The sequence below is a fragment of the Sciurus carolinensis genome, chromosome 3 (genome assembly GCF_902686445.1).
Source record: "Sciurus carolinensis chromosome 3, mSciCar1.2, whole genome shotgun sequence".
Taxonomy (NCBI): domain Eukaryota; kingdom Metazoa; phylum Chordata; class Mammalia; order Rodentia; family Sciuridae; genus Sciurus; species Sciurus carolinensis.
This window is the reverse complement of record NC_062215.1, coordinates 32,536,287-32,552,052: the sequence shown is the minus strand read 5'-3', so window position 1 is coordinate 32,552,052 and position 15,766 is coordinate 32,536,287. Positions and strand designations below refer to the sequence as shown.

General features: G+C 43.1%; 1 protein-coding gene across 2 annotated transcripts; it reads left to right on the top strand.

The window, feature by feature from the left end:
• The first annotated feature begins 457 nt into the window (after positions 1 to 457).
• Mrps23 (mitochondrial ribosomal protein S23) lies at positions 458 to 8,635 on the top strand. Of its 2 annotated transcripts, none has more exons than XM_047545366.1 (5): positions 458 to 582; positions 1,079 to 1,249; positions 6,868 to 6,945; positions 7,108 to 7,234; positions 7,698 to 8,635. In XM_047545366.1, the coding sequence occupies exons 1-5, from the start codon at positions 539 to 541 to the stop codon at positions 7,845 to 7,847; spliced, it is 570 nt and encodes a 189-aa protein (XP_047401322.1). In that variant the 5' UTR covers positions 458 to 538; the 3' UTR covers positions 7,848 to 8,635. The 2 variants fall into 2 exon arrangements, with proteins under 2 accessions (XP_047401322.1, XP_047401321.1); XM_047545365.1 differs by having other exon boundaries at positions 7,695 to 8,635.
• The last annotated feature ends 7,131 nt before the right edge of the window (positions 8,636 to 15,766 follow it).

Sequence of the window (15,766 nt, the reverse complement as noted above, 5' to 3'; positions counted from 1 at the left end):
AGGTGGCGTGTGCTGCACAGCCGGAGGCGGAGGAATGAGAACTGGGTTCCAAGTAACCTGGGAAAGTGACTGCCGGTCCCTGACTCGGTTTCCTTCTGCGTAGCCTGTGCCTCTGACCAAGAGTGGGCTCAGTCCGGCCTCAGAGCTAGTGACTTCAGCTCTCCCCAGCTCTCCCCCACCATATTCCCTCTGTCCGGCCCCAACTTTTGGTCTGAAGACCAGAAAAGGTAAAGCAAACACCATACTTAATCCCTCCCCTGGATCGGTCATTTATTACTTCTGATCGCCTTTGGTTCGCTCCCTCTCTTTTGGCTCGGCTATCGAGTGCTCCTGCCTGAACCTGGTAAGCAGTCGGGAGCGCGCCGCTTTGGGCCTTCATTTGCTTCCGCCTGGCTCCGCCCCCCGGATGGGCTGTGGCGTATGCATTCGATCCTCGACTCGGCTAGCAACTTATGACCCCTTTACCTGCCGTCGCAGCCGCCGGCAACCGCTTCCGGTTCCGGTAGCGGCAGGTTGTATTCTTTCCCAGGCGCGGGTCATGGCGGGGAGCCGGCTGGAGACCGTGGGGAGTGTCTTTTCGCGGTGCGTGCTTGCACCCGGGTGTGGGCAGAGGGTGCGTACCCAAGGAGGAGTCTCAGTAAGCCATGCCCTTCCCTGGGTGGGATTGAGCAGTGCTAGGCTTCTGTTGGGTGCGTGCATCTTAAGTCAGGTGAAGCCCTAATGCTGTCTCCTGGTTCAGAGTATTTTTAACTGACTTTATCAATCGCGCGCCTTCCCAGTAGAAACCTCTAGGAAGAGGAAGGGAGGAAGATAGAGGCTGATGGGCCTGACTAGACTGTCCTTGCATTATCCGTAATGGGCCCGGGTGGGATGCGTGAAAGGGAGTTAACTCCTGGCTGTTGCTAGGTTGATGTGATATTGGCAGTATTTTCCCTGTAAGTGGGAAACACTCTGTTGGGTCCTTTTTCCGCCGTGATATGCTGTGGACTGCCTGGTACCTTTGATGTTCCAAGTGCTAGACTGATTAGGGTCTTTAGCAGGCTGTTGTCATCTACTGACCTTGATTCTCCTCCCTAAGGACTCGGGATCTGCTTCGGGCTGGGGTGTTGAAGGAGAAGCCCCTCTGGTATGACATATACGAGGCCTTCCCACCTTTGAGGGAGCCGGTCTTCCAAAGACCTCGCCTGCGGTATGGCAAAGCCAAAGCTCTCATCCAGGACATCTGGTACCACGAGGATCGAATAAGAGCGTGAGTGTGCAGCCTGTGTAGTGATCAGGACACAACAGAAGTTAAGAAGGGAGGATTTAAGTAGCAGTCTGGTAACATAAATAAGTTGAGTCAGGGACTTCCCCTGCGGAGGTAATCTTGTATATCAAAGTCAAATGAGGGCATCAACAGTCCTCCCTTCCCTATGGTGAGAAGAAACAGAAGTTCTGAGAAATGAAATCTGGAGCCTAGCAACTGACAGATCATTGCAGTTGTAACTGCCTGTTTTCTGCCAATCTGCTTTGTTCCAGACACTGCTAAACCATTTTCAGATAGTATCTTGTAGACCTTCCTCTAACCCCGTAAGGTAGGTATCCTTGTCTCCATTTTATCCAAGAGGACTATGAGACTGAAGGAAGTTAACTTCCTGTGGTTATAGAGGAGGGTAGCAACTTGGGGAATCTTATCTCTTACTCCAAGCTCGGGTTCCTCATTGTGCCTGCTTCTCCAGGAGTGGAGACAGGTATGTGGTCAAAGAAACTAGTAGTTGGGATCTTTGAAGCCACTCAGAAGGATGCTGAAAAGTCCAAGGGATTTAAAATAATCTCACTAATAATTTGAAGGAAAGTACTTACATCCTTATTTCCTTGGCATCTGTTTCCTTTTTTATTATAAAAGTAATAACATGCTTATTATAGAAAATTTAGAAACAAAGGAGAAGCATAAAGAAGAAAGCACAAATCACCTGTAATCCCACAGTTTAGAGAGAGTGGTTTGAGGGCAAGCCCTGTAACTTGACTTAGCCTGTGTCCTAGGGCAAATTATCCCTGTAAGCTTCAGTTTCCATACAGTAAAATATAATAATAGTACTTCTGGAGTTATAAAGGTGAAATAAGATAATGCATAAAATTTTTTTTAGTTCAGTGGTTGGCACAAAGTAAACCTTTAATAAATGTCAGCCATTATTGTTATTAACAACATTTGGGTCTTTCCTTCTGTTTTCTGTATGTATGTAGTGTGTATATATATTTAATCAGTAACATGATACAAATAATGTGTGTCTTTTTACTTTACATTGTGAGCAATTTCTCATGTTACACATTTTTAAAAATATAGTTGCTTATTGTGAATATTCTATAACCATTTCTTTAGAGTTGGATATTTGGTGTTTATATATTATTAGCTATAATAAATAGCAATATTTCTGAAAATATCTTTGTAACACTGATTGTTTCTTTAAGGTATATTTCTACTACTAGAGTTGATTATGTCAAAGAGTGTGAACGTTTTTTTTTAATTTTTTAAATTTTTATTTTATTTTTTATTTTTTTGGGTACTAGAGATTGAACTCAGGGGCACTTGACCACTGAGCCACATCCCTAGCCCTATTTTGTATTTTATTTAGAGATAGAGTATCACTGAGTTGCTTAGCACCTTGCTTTTGCTGAAGCTGGCTTTGAATTTACTATACCCGTTCCTCAGCCTCCTGAGCTGCTAGGATTATAGGTGGCTACCACCATGCCCTGCCAGCTTGAACATTTTTAAAGTTTTTGCCACTGTTACCCAGTTTGTTTCAAAAAAGTTGTCCTACTTTCACTCTGATTAGTAGTATCTGAGAATTCTTACTTGCCAGCACTGATAATTATTTAAAATTTTTTTCTGATCTAGTTTTAAAAATAGTGTCTAGAAATTTTGTTTCCTTGATTAGTAATTTTCTGCACTTTCTTGTTTATTGACCATTGAATTTTTGTTTGAAATATTTTATGTGTACCTGCTGTTTTAATTATTACTATTAGTCTGTTTATCTTCTTCTTTTGCTGAGGCTGACCTCAAACTTGTGATTTTTCTCTTTCAACTTCCTAAGTTGCTGGGATTAGTCATGTGCCACCATGTCCAGCAATAATTGTTACTACTTATCAATAAGAGTTTGTCATTTTTGTTTTGTTTTTGAGATGGGGTCTTGCTTTGTTGCTCAGGCTGACCTGAACTCCTAGGCTCAAGGTATCTGCCTGCCTCAGCCTCCCAAGTAGCTGGGACTATAAGTGTGTGCAGCTACACCCAGCTTTCAATTAGAGTTCTTTATAGAATCAAAGATATAATATTGTAAACATTTATTATTCATAATTTTTCTTTAGTATAAAGAAACTAATTATTTTATTCCATGAATGTTTTCTGTGGTGCTTTCTATGTGCCAACTATTGTGCCATTGTGCACCAGGATATTTTATTTATTCAAATATACCAATTTTTTTTTTTTTTCCTGTTGGCCTCATTGCCCTTAGTTTTAGAGTGTTTAGGAAAGTCTTTTTCAGTAAATTCAATTATCTTTCTCTGAGTTACTTTCAAAGTACAAATTAGGTGTTGAAAGTAGTAGAAATATTTATTCTTTAATCTCCATTCCTCCTTCCATCTTGTTTCCCCCCAAACCTAAATAGCCTAAGTAACTAAAAGTACAGGCTAAGTAGCTTAAATAGCATGTACTTATGATTTCTCACCAACCTTCTTAAAAATGACTTGAAAACCCTCTACTTTTTCATAGTAAAGAATAATTCAGATGTCACACTTTGGAGATTGAGCTCTGCTGCCTCCCCCTGTTAGTATCTTTCTAGTATATTCTGAGTATTTTGTTCATACTGCTCTGTGAGGTTCTGAAAACTGTCTTTAATAGCTCTGCATGCTAGGTACCATCTTTATTCAACAATACACATTTATTAAGCACTACATGGGCCATTTACTATCTGATTTATCCTTGTACTAGCACCTAGCCCAGTAAATGATATGGAAGTTACTCATTAATTGTTGCACAAATGAAAAAATTAATAAATTAATGAATAAACAAATGAACCACTAGTCTAGTAGAGGGAGATGAGAGAAAATCCTTGAAAGGGAAGGGTTAAGGACCAAGATTACAGTTCTTTGGAGGATAACCATCAAGAGTTTTATGAGTTCCCTGAATCATCTCCTGAAACAGTGGACTAGAAGCCATTTCTGTGGCTACATTCAGCTTTTCTGTACATATATCTGCACTGCACCACTCACTGAGAATTTACTGACAAAGCCCTTCCCTCAAATACTTATGTTAGCTTTTAGCATCTACAGTTTGTATGGTTTCTTTTATCTTAAATGTTAAGATTGGCGATTGTGCCTAATTGAAGTTAATACACATCCCTTATTCTTTTTTTTTTTTGTACCAGGAATTGAACACAGGGGCACTTAACCACTGAACCACCTCCCTACCCCATTTGGTATTTAGAGACAGGGGCTCACTGAGTTGCTTAGGTTCTTGATAAGTTCCTGAGGCTGGGTTTGAACTTGAGACTCTCCTGCTTCAGCCTCCAGAGCCACTGGAAGTCATGTGCCCCACTCTTATTCTTAGTCATTATTCCTGGATAAAAGAAAATGGCATTGATAGTCTTTATAGTCTTAACTGAGATCCAGGCTGTTTTTTTTTTTTTTTTTTTTTGGACTAGGGATTGAATTCACGGGTGCTTTACTACAGAGCTACATTCACAGTTGTTTTTATTTTATTTTGAGGCAGGGTCTTGCTAAGTGGCTCAGTCTGGCCTTGAACTTGGGATCCTCCTACCTCAGCCTCCTGGGTTGTTGGGATCATAGGCATGTGCCACCAATGTCTGGCAGGATCCAGGCATCTTTTATTTGAGGATGCTTTTTTTCATAGCATTTTAAGGTAGCAGAAGAAGTAAGTGGAAATTTTCAGGATAGGATATGAGGTATTTGGGGGAATTAAAGACTTTTTCTGTACCTTTTTGCTTAGATTCATTGCATGTACTTGTTCAGGATGCTTTTGTGCTTTATTTATACATTAACAGTATTTGTGCTTCTGTGGATGTCATTGGAACCGGATGATAGGTCATCAGAGAATGTGGAATATTTTACTGTTCCATCTATTTGCTTAAATATTATAATTATTAAGTAGTAACACTTTGTATTTATACAATTTGTTGAATGTTTATCTTTGTGGCTCTTTTTAAGTAGTGTTTTTAATACTTTTCAGAACTTAAAATAAATTCCAGCTATATCAGGACCTAAATTTAAAAAGTAAAACCATATAGTACTGGAAAAAAATATGGTAGAATTTAAAAAGTAATCTGAGTGATAAAGTCCTTTTCAAGCAAGACATAAAATCCAGAAGCTATAAAAGAATGTTAAAGTTTTATGCACAAAAAAGTACAATAAGCAGGATCAAAAGACAAGCAAAGAAACCTGGAAAAATTTTAGTAACATGTATGACAAAAGACTAATTTCCTATTTAGATAATCATAGAGTTTGCTAATAAACCAGTGAGTGAAAGACCACTATTTTAGTTGGGCTGCTATAAGAAATTCCATGACCTGGGTGACTTATAGACAACTGAAATTTATTACTCATAGTTTTGGAGGCTGTAAAGTCTGAGATAAGGGTTCTGGTGAGACCCCTCTTCCTGATTCAACGAGGGTCCTCTTGCTGTCTTCACATGGGGGCAAGTAGAGCGAGGAAGCAAGCCCTGTCCTCTTTTCTAAGGGTGCTAATCCTATCGTGCAGGTTGTACCCATGGCCTGATAACCTCCCAGTGGTCCATCACCTTGGGAATTAGGGTTTTAACATAGGAATTTTAGGGGACACAAACATTCAGTCCACAGCAACCATCAAATAGAAAAATGGGCAAAGAACATAAATAGTTCACAGAAAAGGAAACTCACTTTGCCTTTAAACTTGAAAAGATCATTTGAGAAAAGCAAATTAAAACTACAACGACCCAGTATGGTACTGTATGCCTGTAATCCCCTCTACATGTTAGTGTAAGGCTGGAGGATCACAAGCTCATGGTCAGCCTGGGTAAATTAACAAGACACTGTCTAGAATGAATTATGACTTCTCAGCTATCAAATTGGCAATCAAAAAGTTGGAATATAATAACTTGGTCTGGATACAGGGAAATAGTCACTCATACATGACTGGTGTGAGTGTAAATTGGTACAATTGCTTTGGAAAGCATGTGGCAGTTTGGAAGGCTTATTTACAAATGCACATACTTTGATCCAGTAATACCATTTTTTTGTTAATTTATTCCACAGACTTATTTGCACAATGCAGGAGGAACTATAGGTACAGGTAATTCTGTACCTATAGACAGGTAGCACTGTCTAGAGTAGCAAAGAACTGGAAACATTGTATATGTACTGATTTGAGGTAATCTTTAATAAATTAAGTTAAAAAGGCAAGATGAGGGAGGGCAAAATGAATAACCACTTAACAGGTACAGGGCCTCTTTGGGCAGTGATGAAAATGTTTTAGAATTAGAGGTCATAGTGATTATACTGAATGTTCCTCAGTTGTTCATTTCAGAAGGGTTTATATTTATGCAATTTACTACAGTTAAAAAAAAAGGGGGAAGATGTAGGGCAGGATCTCCCATTCTTTGGGAATGTGACTAAGACAGGGAATGGTAGAGGCTTGTGTGTTGGTAGGATATTTCTGGGTGGATGTGCACTAAACTGGTCTGTGTTGCCTCCTGAGAGAGAAACTGGGGAATTGGGGTGCAGAAGGGAGAGGAGTGTTACTTTTCACTCCCCATGAGCGAGAAGTTATTCTTTATTCCTTCTGTCCCACTGGCCACATCTATAATTGGATATTTATATCATATTGTTTGTATTTTTCTAGGAAATTTTATTCTTCCTATGGGTCTGGCCAAAAAGCTTTTGATCTGTTCAATCCAAACTTCAAGTCAAACTGTCAACGGTAAGCCATTTTCAAGTTTTGAGTTGCCCTGCCCAAGGATTTAGTCATCAGTCTGAGGAGTTTCGTCGAACTCTACTTCAGAGAAAGATGTAGTGCTTGGTGCTATGTGGCAGCAGGTCCTGGTTGCCCTGACATACAGACCTCAGATGTGGTTGCTTCCAGGTTTGTGGAGAAGTACATGGAGCTTCAGAACCTTGGAGAAGTAGATGAAGAGAAATTATTTGTGGAAACGGGGAAGGCTTTATTGGCAGAAGGTGTCATTTTAAGACGAGTAGGAGAAGCAAAGACTGTGAGTACTTTATTATAAGATTGTTACTGTTGGACTTGGGGGTGTAGCTCAGAGGTGGAGCCTGTGTGAGACCCTGGGTTCCATCCCCTGCATTGAAAAAAAGAAGTTAGTGTTAAAATTGGTTTTGTTCCTATTTGACAGAAATTAACAGGGAGTTTGTTTTTTTCTTCAACCTTGGCTCATCTTCTAAAACTTAAGGTCAAATACTGTTTATTTGAATATACTGAAATTTTGGTGGTAATGACTGCCATTTAGAACAAGTGAGTTGTCATTAGGGCTCTTGAAATTGTGATTCTGTACAAATTTTTATCATGTTTACTCTTTGTCATTACAGAATTTGACTTGAGATATTAGTGCTAAATTTTTCACTCAGTGACAGAATGTGTCTAGTCATATGTCTCCAGCCAGTTAATTGAGTGGAAGTGATAACATCTGTGTTACTTATATCTGGTCTTTTAAGCAGCAGGAAGGTAGTCAGAGTTCCTGGAAATCTGAACAGACAAGTATCACACCTCAGACTGCAGTGGAAGGAAACCAGCCTCAGAAAGACGTTGCCCAGGACCCGCATTTGGAGACACCTGAAGTGCAGTCCAAAAGTCTCCCCCCTCCCTGAAGGACTTGTGTACTGCAAACACTGACAGACACGCTGTGCTCACTGGATGCATGCTGAACTATTTTTAACAGTCGAACTATGTAAATGTTTCTTGATCTCTGAGGCACCGTTTGCCTAGTCTTAGTTCCTATTTCTGGGTTGTTAGAAGCTCAGTATCATGTTCTGAAAGAAGCAGTTTTGTGAACTTGCAGAACATTACTAAATAAAGGATTCCCTAACTGCTTATAAAGTAAATTTGCTTTGAATTTATAAATAACATGAAGAAACCTTCATAAAGATTGTTTGAACAGAACTCATTCTGAATAGGTTGGCTGAGAGGTGTGTGTTAGCATGTGGCTGGCCACATTTGATTCTCTCTGGATCCTTCAGACTTTTACTCGCACACATAGTGTGGTCCCTTGACAACTGTTTCTGTCCACAGGTAATCTTTGTACTTTTTGCCATAATATTGTTAGCTTCAACTTGAGAGGCTGAACTGACCTGTGCTTTGTTGGGAGAGTGAGGACCTGTCATTGATGGATAACGGTCAAGACTTTAATCTCCTGGATTAAGTATGTTGGAGACAATTAGCATAGGCCTGCACATAATAGACCACTTGGAACTCAAGACTGAATTTAGATGGCATCTCTGTAGGTCACTGGATTGCCCGGGTGGTGGGGGGCATCTAATTCAGACACGCTCCACGAGCATCCTGCTTCCCTGGTGCTGAGGTGTTTGTAAGTCCTTACCAGCTGAGTTGACTTTCTCATTTCCCCATATCTTACTAAATAAATGAAATATTCCTCTGACATTGCAGCCCTTGTATTTGTGACCAAGCGTCTTCTAAAATTCCTTGATTTAAAACTGGTGTAGCTTTTCCACCTGATCGTTGTGTGTGTGTGGTCTTTCTGCTGGTTGGCTGAGAGGTGGTCTGCACCTCAAACCTCAATGCCTCTTTGCACATGGGTGCTCCGTTAATGAAGGCCATTGAGTCATGAGGCAGAAGCAATCCTCAACCACGTTCCCCTCAGCCTCCAACGTTTGTCACTGATTTACAATTCCTCCTGTTTGGGGAATAATGCACTTTTAGATGGGGAAGTAAATTTTATCCATTCAAAGACATTAAGCGGTTGGGGGCTGAATATCTGGCCAGACCTTGGGAAGAGGATCTAATAAGCAGGTGAATAAGATAGTACTAAGAGGAGCAGTTGGGAGGGCGGGGAGTCACTCATGTCCCTAAAACTCATGTTTTTGGGTTGTTCTTTTTTTTTTTTTTTTAATTTGTAAATGGACACAATACCTTTATTTTATTTATTTTTATGTGGTGCTGAGGATCAAACCCAGTGCCTCACGTGTGTTAGGCAAGCACTCTACCACTGAGCCACAACTCCAGCTCATGTTTCTGGGTTTTTAAAAAAGCAGTTTCTTTACTACAATGGTGAAGACTTTTGGTACCAGGAATTGAACTTAGAGGGGTTTAACCACTGAGCCACATCTATGGCCCTTTTTAATTTAATTTTATTTTGAGACAGGGTCTCGCTAATTTACTTATGGTCTTGCTACATTGCTGAGGCTGACTTTGAACTTGAGTTCCTCCTGCCTCAGCCTCCCTAGTTGCTAGGATTTACAGGCATGTACCACTGCACCCAGCTGAAGACTTTTTTTAAAGTTATGTAATTCTTTAAGAACATATATGAATGGGATATGGAATTTAAAGGTAAAAAGTCCCATCCCTATTGCTCAGTCACCCATCCTCACCCCCAGGCTACCATTTCCAGAAATAAAAGTGTATATATGAAGACACTATGCATGTCTTTTTGTACCTTGTTTTTCCAGTTAATATATCTTAGAGATCCTTTGCACAGATGCTTTGTGATTTAGCCAGTGCCCAGTTGATGAGAATGGTCATTATTTCTGCTTTACTGTGCTGCAAATGGGCCAGTATAGTATGGGGCCTGGGGGTCAAGGAAAAGCCCATCTTCGATTTTGGTAATATCCCCTGTGAAACTGCTCAGTTCTGCCCTCGTCAGCAACTTATGAGAATGCCCATTGACCCCACATCCTGATCTTGCTAAGTGAGAGGGACTCATGAGGAGGGCCTGGGCCTGTAGACGGGAGATAGTCTGCCTGGGGAGAAGGCTGCCGTCACACGCTGCCTTCTTCCGGTGGAGTCCCAGTGGTGGAAACGTGAAAGGGGTGAAGCTCACTTGGGAAATTGAGAACCTTTCCCACAGTTTGGGCAAAAGCCATTATCAGTTCCCTGCAGTGTTCTTGGAGAGAATGGAAGTGTGACATTTTTGCCTTAAAAAGCTGGAAATCGAGTTGGGAAGACAGGTGACTTGAGAACAGCAAGATGAGCAGGAGACCTTTTGAATATGGTATATGGTATATGATATATGGTAGAGGTTCCTGGACAAGAGATCAGCCCTGGACTAGTCCAGGTGTCCTGCATGTAAGCCTGGAATGGTGAGTGGGGTTGAAGTGGGTGCACTGTCTTCTGCCAGAGGCACTCTCCCTGCCACTAAGGTCTTTGGAGAGCAACTTAAGTGCCGTTTCAGTTGGTGTCTGCTCAGAACCTTCTCGTTTGCATCAAATGTCAAGTCCCCGTTGAACTCCCATACAGATGCACTCAGAGGCACTTCACTCAGTACACCTGCTCTGCTATCTACGCTCTTGCCTAATGTACTTCGGCCTTCATTCCACATTAAGAGCATAAACAGGGGCGGAGATTCTCAGCCACTCTTTCTGGAACACACCCTCCTCCAAAGCACAGGAAGTGTGTATCCAGGTTACAGTGATTTTTGCACAAGTCACAAAATCTGGGTAGTTTTGGATATTCCAGTTTTTACCCCTGTCAGTCTCCCAGGCCTATGAAATAAGAAGAGTGTTTGCCTTGTGGGTGACCAGTTAGTGCTGCGAGGGTTGAGATAATGGGTGTAAAGTTAATCCATAATGTGAGTTAACAGGAACTTTCATTAGTATTTGGAGGAGTGGTGGAAAACAGGTTTGAGTGGATATGGTGAGATCAGATTTGGTGGCCGTGACAGACACATAGAGGAGTTCAGTTGGGATAAAGAATGGAGTCAGGGGAGTGGGGAGGGAGGATGAGAAGAGGAGACACAGGTATTCCAAGGTTATAAACCTGAATGACCAGAAGACTATCAGTGTCACTAATATCTGTCTAGGGGAGGGAAATCTGAGCTCTAGGAAGAGAGCTGCAGTTCTAGTAAGTTGGAAGTGATGATGCAGTGTCCAAGTGGCAGACAGCTGAGGGAGAGAGGGAGGAGAGCCCCACACAAGGGTAAGCTTTGGAGCAAGGAGGATGAGTGAGCTCTCTAAGGAGGGTGGAAAGAAACGAAGGATGTGGGAACTGACCAAGTGAGGGTTCTTAATTAAGATAGGAAGAAGAAAGAGCAAAAGAAACTGACACCTTCCATCACCTGCATCTTCATCATCTCAATATCGAGGCTTGTTTAAGTGGTTCTGGACCCACTGGATTTTACAGAGTTCTGCTTTGCTTTTGTTGGGTAGACCTGCTTCTTGCTTGGTGTCCTTAGAAAACTAAGCCCATGTCAAAAAAAAAAAAGAAAAAATTTCCCTCCAGTTCTGGGGCTTGATCCTAGGGCCTTGTGCATGCTGGGTAAACGCGACTGTTGAGCCACATCCCCAGCCCCCTGGGGATGTGTTGTATTCTTTGAATCCGAAGGATTTGATTTTGTTAAAACAATTCCTTTCTCTTTAAATAAATGGTGACTTGCCCCTTAAAAACATCCAGCTGATTTCCTTTTTTGAAACAAAGTCATTCGAGTGGGATGATGAAAATTTCCCTGAGGCTGGCACTGGTGCCTGCCTCTGCTCCTGAGAATCCAGATGTGGCACGCAGGAGTTGTTGGGCCTCATCCATCCTCCTGAGCTCTAGCTCTCACCAAGGCTGATGGCAGTTGTCCTGATTCCATGTGAGCTGGGGGTGTATGATACAAAGCGAAAGTGAGCTGGCACTGTCACAGTCAGAGCACGGTGGAGCTAGGAACAAGGAAAGGTGACTCAAGTAAGTGGGGGGACGTCCAGGGCTTTTACTGTGTGCCTTAGCTCTATTCCAGAACAGCCGAAGGTGGAAGACGGGCTCTGGCGAGGTGAGCCCTGTGTTTCCAGCCTCTGACGGTGCTTGGTGCTCGGTGCTCGGTGCTCGGTGAGAGGAAGGCTCTGAGCAGGTTCAGCGAGCAGCAACTTGTTTGAGGTCACCTTGGCTGGCAGAGGAAGGGCACCCGCCCTCCTGTGGAAAAGACAGAAATGGCATTCATGTCACTCCTAGGGTGGCGCTCAGTGTGGCAGGCAGGTCTCTGATTGGATGAGTCCTGCGCTGAGCCAGTTTCTGTGGAGACGCTGAACCAGGCAGGTGGTTACTGTGGCACAATAATGAGAAGGTTGCTAGGGGAGGGCAAGGGAAGCAGGGAGTAAGGTGTTATGTCCCCTAAAAATGTCACCACCATCGCCACCTTCCTTCCATGGGTAAAGAGAGGGGTTTTTTGTTGAATTGCTAGATGATAAACTAATTTTGAGTATAGTTTTACCCTTGATTGATGCTTTTCCTGGTCTGCAACTTAAGTAAACGTCAGTCAACTGACCTTCTAGTTGCTCAGTTCTTTTAATTAAAAGATGGTTCTAAGCAACATCCAGTAGTGATCTATTTATTATTTATCAAGCATTTTCCTTGCAGCAGTTAGTGAAAGGTCAGTGGCTTCAATGGATGCTTTGTTTTTAGTGAGCAGTTTAGATGAAAAAGATATACAATCAATCTCTGCTCCCTCCTGTTTGCTCACGGGCAGGACACTGTTTAATAGTCATTGTGGCATTTAGGATCACAGGCCTCAGAAACATGCAGAAAAGTGCATATGCATCCCTTGCTGCTGAACATTTCTCCAAAAGTAAACATCAGGTTGTGATTATGGTTAATAATGAGATATTGATTGTCTGAGAAATGTCACGGCTTGGGAGCAGCCAGCTCCAGCACCACTAGATGGTGCTGTACTCCTGCTGTTCAACTAGTATCATTTTATTTCCTTGCCTCAGGGTACCTTGCCTTTCAAGGTTGGTGAGTGTCCTTGTAAAATAACATTCTGGCTGAGATTTAGGAAGCTGAGGTCCTGGGGTGCTATTGAGATGGGATAAGATGGAGGGGACAGGCCATGGGACAAATGACAAAGGCCTGCTGGTGTGTGTGTGGTGGGGGCAAGGGGTGCAAGTACTATGTACCATAAGAGGATCAGGAGAGGAAGGAACCAACTATGCTGAGCCCCTGGAGACTCTGCCCAGAGCAGCGTTTCCTCACCTTCTCCAGTCAATGACACATCTGCAAATTTGCAGTGGAGGATGATGGGAGAGAACAGTGCAGTGAAGAGCAGCGGAAAAAACCCAGGTCTGGGAGGAACAGAAACCCTCATTAGCTTTGTCTTGTGATAGTGGGGAGTTAGTGAACAACCTGAACCTCAGTATCCTTGTCTAAGGCAGGAATAATACCAGCTACCTCATCAAGTTGTAAGAATCAAATGAGAACAGGAGCTGAGTTCTTGGCCGTAGTCAGTCTTTGCTCTCCATGTCTAAGAGGCTCTCAGCGACTGTGATCCCTGCTGTGTGGAGAGGAACAGGCAGTAGATTAACATGGAAAGAAACAAAAATGGCATTGTGTCCCCTAGCCACTCTCTTAATCCCTCGCTGCAGTAGTTACCGTCTCCTTCTAGCCCCAAATAATAAACACTTTCATTAATTAATAAATATTTTAAAAGATGAAAAGCAAAAAGAACAAAGGAGGAAATCAAACATCTTGGGAACTTGTCCACTCTTGGAACTTACCCAGCGCTGGTAGGTTTTACTGACAAACTTGCTTTTACTCAGTTATTTCTTAGATTATATGTGTAGACATCTTAGTGGCACTCCTTTGTTCCTTTGTCTCTCCTTCGCTGCCTTCTCATTCCTCCCCCTCCATATTTGTATACATTTTTCTTCTTTCTGCCCCCACCCCACACCCCAGATTATGGAGGAAAGCTGGAAGGTCACTACCTAGAGGCCCAGCTGAGGAAAGTGGGTCTAGCCTGAAACATTATTCCTGGTCAACAATGGAGGCAGAAATTTCTGGAACTCCCTCTGATCCTCCTGCCTATGAAGGGAATGAGGAGGCCATGGGATACCAGGGCTGAAATGATAGGCAGGGTGGGAGTGAGGCCTGGAGGCCCAGAAAGGTCTTTTCTTATTCTTCCCGTTATTTCCTACCCCTCTCCCTCCATTTTACCTTGGTTGACCTGAAGGTGGGTGACAGGACCTGTTACCTGGGATACTAGGCCATAGGAGCACAAGAGCTACGGGTACTAGAGGGGGAACCTTCTGTGTGAGGTTGGTTGAAATGGTTCCTATCACTTAGGGGAAGAGTTCTGACCTCTTCTGAATATCTTAGTTGAAAAGCGGGGTTTGAATCCTGATGCTGGTACTGTGTGGCTGTGACTTTGGACAAGTCACTTAGTCATTTTTTAAACTTTTAAAAAATTTTTATTAGTTGTTGATGAATATTTATTTGTACACAGTGCTGAGAATTGAACCCAGTGCCTCACACATGCTAGGCAAGTGCTCTAGTCACAATCCCAGCCCCATTCACTTAGTCATTTTGAGTCCCAGCCAGTTCCAGTTCCAGCACAGAATCTGGAAGCAAATGGAAGCAAATAGATCTTTTTTTTTTTTTTTTTTTTGGTACTAGGGATTTAACCCAGGGGTGCTTAACCATTGAGCCACATCCCCAGCACTTTTTAAGAAAATTTTAAAAATTTGAGACAGGGTCTCACTAAGTTGTTTAGGGCCTCACTATGTTACTGAGGCTGGCTGTCAACTCACGATCCTCCTGTTTCAGCCTCCCAAGCCACTGGGATTACAGGTGTGCTCCCTCACACGAGGCTGCACCTAATAGATTCTTGAAAGTACATTTGCTTAGTGAATAAAGGAACAAATGAGCGGCTCCCATCTTTACTAGGCGGATGATAGTATCAGCACCCGTACACCTTGGGGTACAAATGACACAAGATGCTGGCTGCAGCAGAGCTTCGTGAACTCTTAAGACTTCTAACCATAAAGATGTGAGGAAGAAGAAAATGCCTGGAGTTGACGGTGATGGGACGGAACCCAGGATGAAGGCCTTGGGAGAGGTGGACCAGTGGGTGAGCCAGGGCCCACTGGCGAGAACATTCAGCGTTCTGTTCTCTACCTGCTGAAGAATGCTGCAGGAAAGGCCCACTGCCCTCCAGACTCTCTGGGGTGCACCATTTAAAACCCCAGCATGCTCAGGGTTATCTCTTGAATATTAATTGCCTCCATAGGAGATCCAGAGCTTTATCACCCGCTTCCTCGGGTTCCTGCCGTGTGAGGCAAAAGCCTGGCCGCATCTCCATCCTCCCGGCTTCCTGTGGCCTCCTCCGCCCTCCTGGAGCTCATCGCCTTCCTCAGGCCCGGCTTCCCGCCTTGAACCAGCCTGGCATGTGTGTTGCTTTGGCTCCTCGAGGCTCCCGGCCCTCTAAGGATGCAATGTCAGGGACAGACAGTGGCCTTACTTTGACATTACTGCCAGGCGCCGCAGGCTGTCTCACGTAGCATGGGCAGAATTGCCACATGGCCCAGCTTCCCTACCCAGCCACACTCCCTGGGTTCCCTGAGGCTAGAGTAAGAGGCCTCTGGCTTAATCCCTGAAAAATTCCAATTCCAATTCTAAGAAGGTAAAGCCTGTCTTTGGCAGCTCTGTCCCGTTCCAATTTTCTTATTTTAGGATGTGAGAGAAGAGATGGAGGCTGAGGGAGAAAGACCATGAGCAGGAAGGGTCAGCTAACCTGAGCTCCAAGCAGGCAAAGGGTGCCTGTGACATTCCGGCCATGTCACTCCTGGCCTGCTTGACAACCTAACCTCAC

Excerpts from the sequence above, each read along its gene's own strand:
- Mrps23 (XM_047545365.1), top strand. The coding sequence starts at position 539 with ATGGCGGGGAGCCGGCTGGAGACCGTGGGGAGTGTCTTTTCGCG. Across the intron at positions 1,250-6,867 it reads CACGAGGATCGAATAAGAGC|GAAATTTTATTCTTCCTATG; the intron begins GTGAGTGTGCAG and ends GTATTTTTCTAG. Across the intron at positions 7,235-7,694 it reads GAGTAGGAGAAGCAAAGACT|CAGCAGGAAGGTAGTCAGAG; the intron begins GTGAGTACTTTA and ends TGGTCTTTTAAG.